Source organism: Microtus ochrogaster, chromosome 4 (genome assembly GCF_000317375.1).
Source record: "Microtus ochrogaster isolate Prairie Vole_2 chromosome 4, MicOch1.0, whole genome shotgun sequence".
Classification (NCBI taxonomy): Eukaryota; Metazoa; Chordata; class Mammalia; order Rodentia; family Cricetidae; genus Microtus; species Microtus ochrogaster.
Genome location: NC_022011.1, coordinates 13,403,115 through 13,404,182, shown reverse-complemented (window position 1 = coordinate 13,404,182; position 1,068 = coordinate 13,403,115). Strand labels below are relative to the sequence as shown.

The window sequence follows — 1,068 nt, the reverse complement described above, 5'->3', positions numbered from 1 at the left end:
CAAAAAATTAAATACGCAGATGACGTTCAAACCTCTCTCATTGTTAGGAAGGCTTTTGATCACAACTGGCCTCAGTGTGAAGAGTTCTGATACCTGACTTAGGCTTCATTCCTCTCCCCACCCTTTTTAAGATTTCTTTATTATGCACACAGCATTCTGCCAGCGTGTATCCCTGCACGCCTAGAGAAGGCAACAGATCTCATTACAAATGGCTGTGAGCCACCATGCGGTTGCTGGGAGTTGAACTCAGGACCTCTGGAAGAGCAGCCAGTGCTCTTAACCTCTGAGCCATCTTACCAGCTCCCTCTCTTTCTTTCCCTCGTCTACCCTACTCTTTTCATACTCTTGTATTGGTTTTGAATGGTAGCTTTAAAAGAAAGTTCTGGAATAGATTGGTAATATCTATCAGTTACAAGAGAGGGAAGAATGACAGCGTATGTCCTCAATCGCTTAACTCTGATTCAAAGCCTCCCCTGCCAATCAAAGAGCCCACGGGCACCGCCTACCTCTGCTGCCAGCACACTCACCATCTGCAGGGCGATGCCAGCTGCCACACCCCCAGCAGTGCTGAAGGCTGCTGGGAAGTTGAGCAGTCCTGCACCCAGGCAGGCATTGACCACAATGAAGATGGCTCCAAGCGTAGACGTGGTGCCTCTGTCTGGATCTCCAGGAGACGCCTCCCCCTCACTCTTGGGGGCCATGTCCACACAGGGACTTTGCAGCAAGCGGGCCCGTTCCCCAGCATCAGTGCTGGAGGCCCACTCGCTGTAGTCACTGTTGATGCTGACCTGGGCCATGGTCCAAGGCTACTTTTCTTCCGAAAGCTGTGGGTTCTGCCTCACGACCACATTCCTGGGGTAGCTGAGAGAGTAACTGCCCCCTTTGGGCTATTACTCTGGGGGACCTGGGCAAGACAAAGAAAGGCAGACATTATGCTTATCCGGAAACAGTGACTCTGGGGCACAAAAAGATGATGCAACTGGGGCTGGAGAGATGGCTCAGAGGTTAAGAGCATTGCCTGCTCTTCCAAAGGTCCTGAGTTCAATTCCCAGCAACCATATGGTGGCT

General features: G+C 51.4%; 1 protein-coding gene across 2 annotated transcripts in view; it reads right to left on the bottom strand.

The window, feature by feature from the left end:
• Slc38a7 (solute carrier family 38 member 7) overlaps window positions 1-1,068 on the bottom strand; it is an 18,168-nt gene that overhangs the window by 11,765 nt on the left and 5,335 nt on the right. For both annotated transcript variants that reach the window (XM_026778772.1, XM_005345547.3), the window contains exon 3: window positions 528-904. In XM_026778772.1, the coding sequence (XP_026634573.1) occupies window positions 528-797 (270 nt within the window). In that variant the 5' untranslated portion in view covers window positions 798-904. The remainder of the gene's footprint in view (window positions 1-527; window positions 905-1,068) is intronic.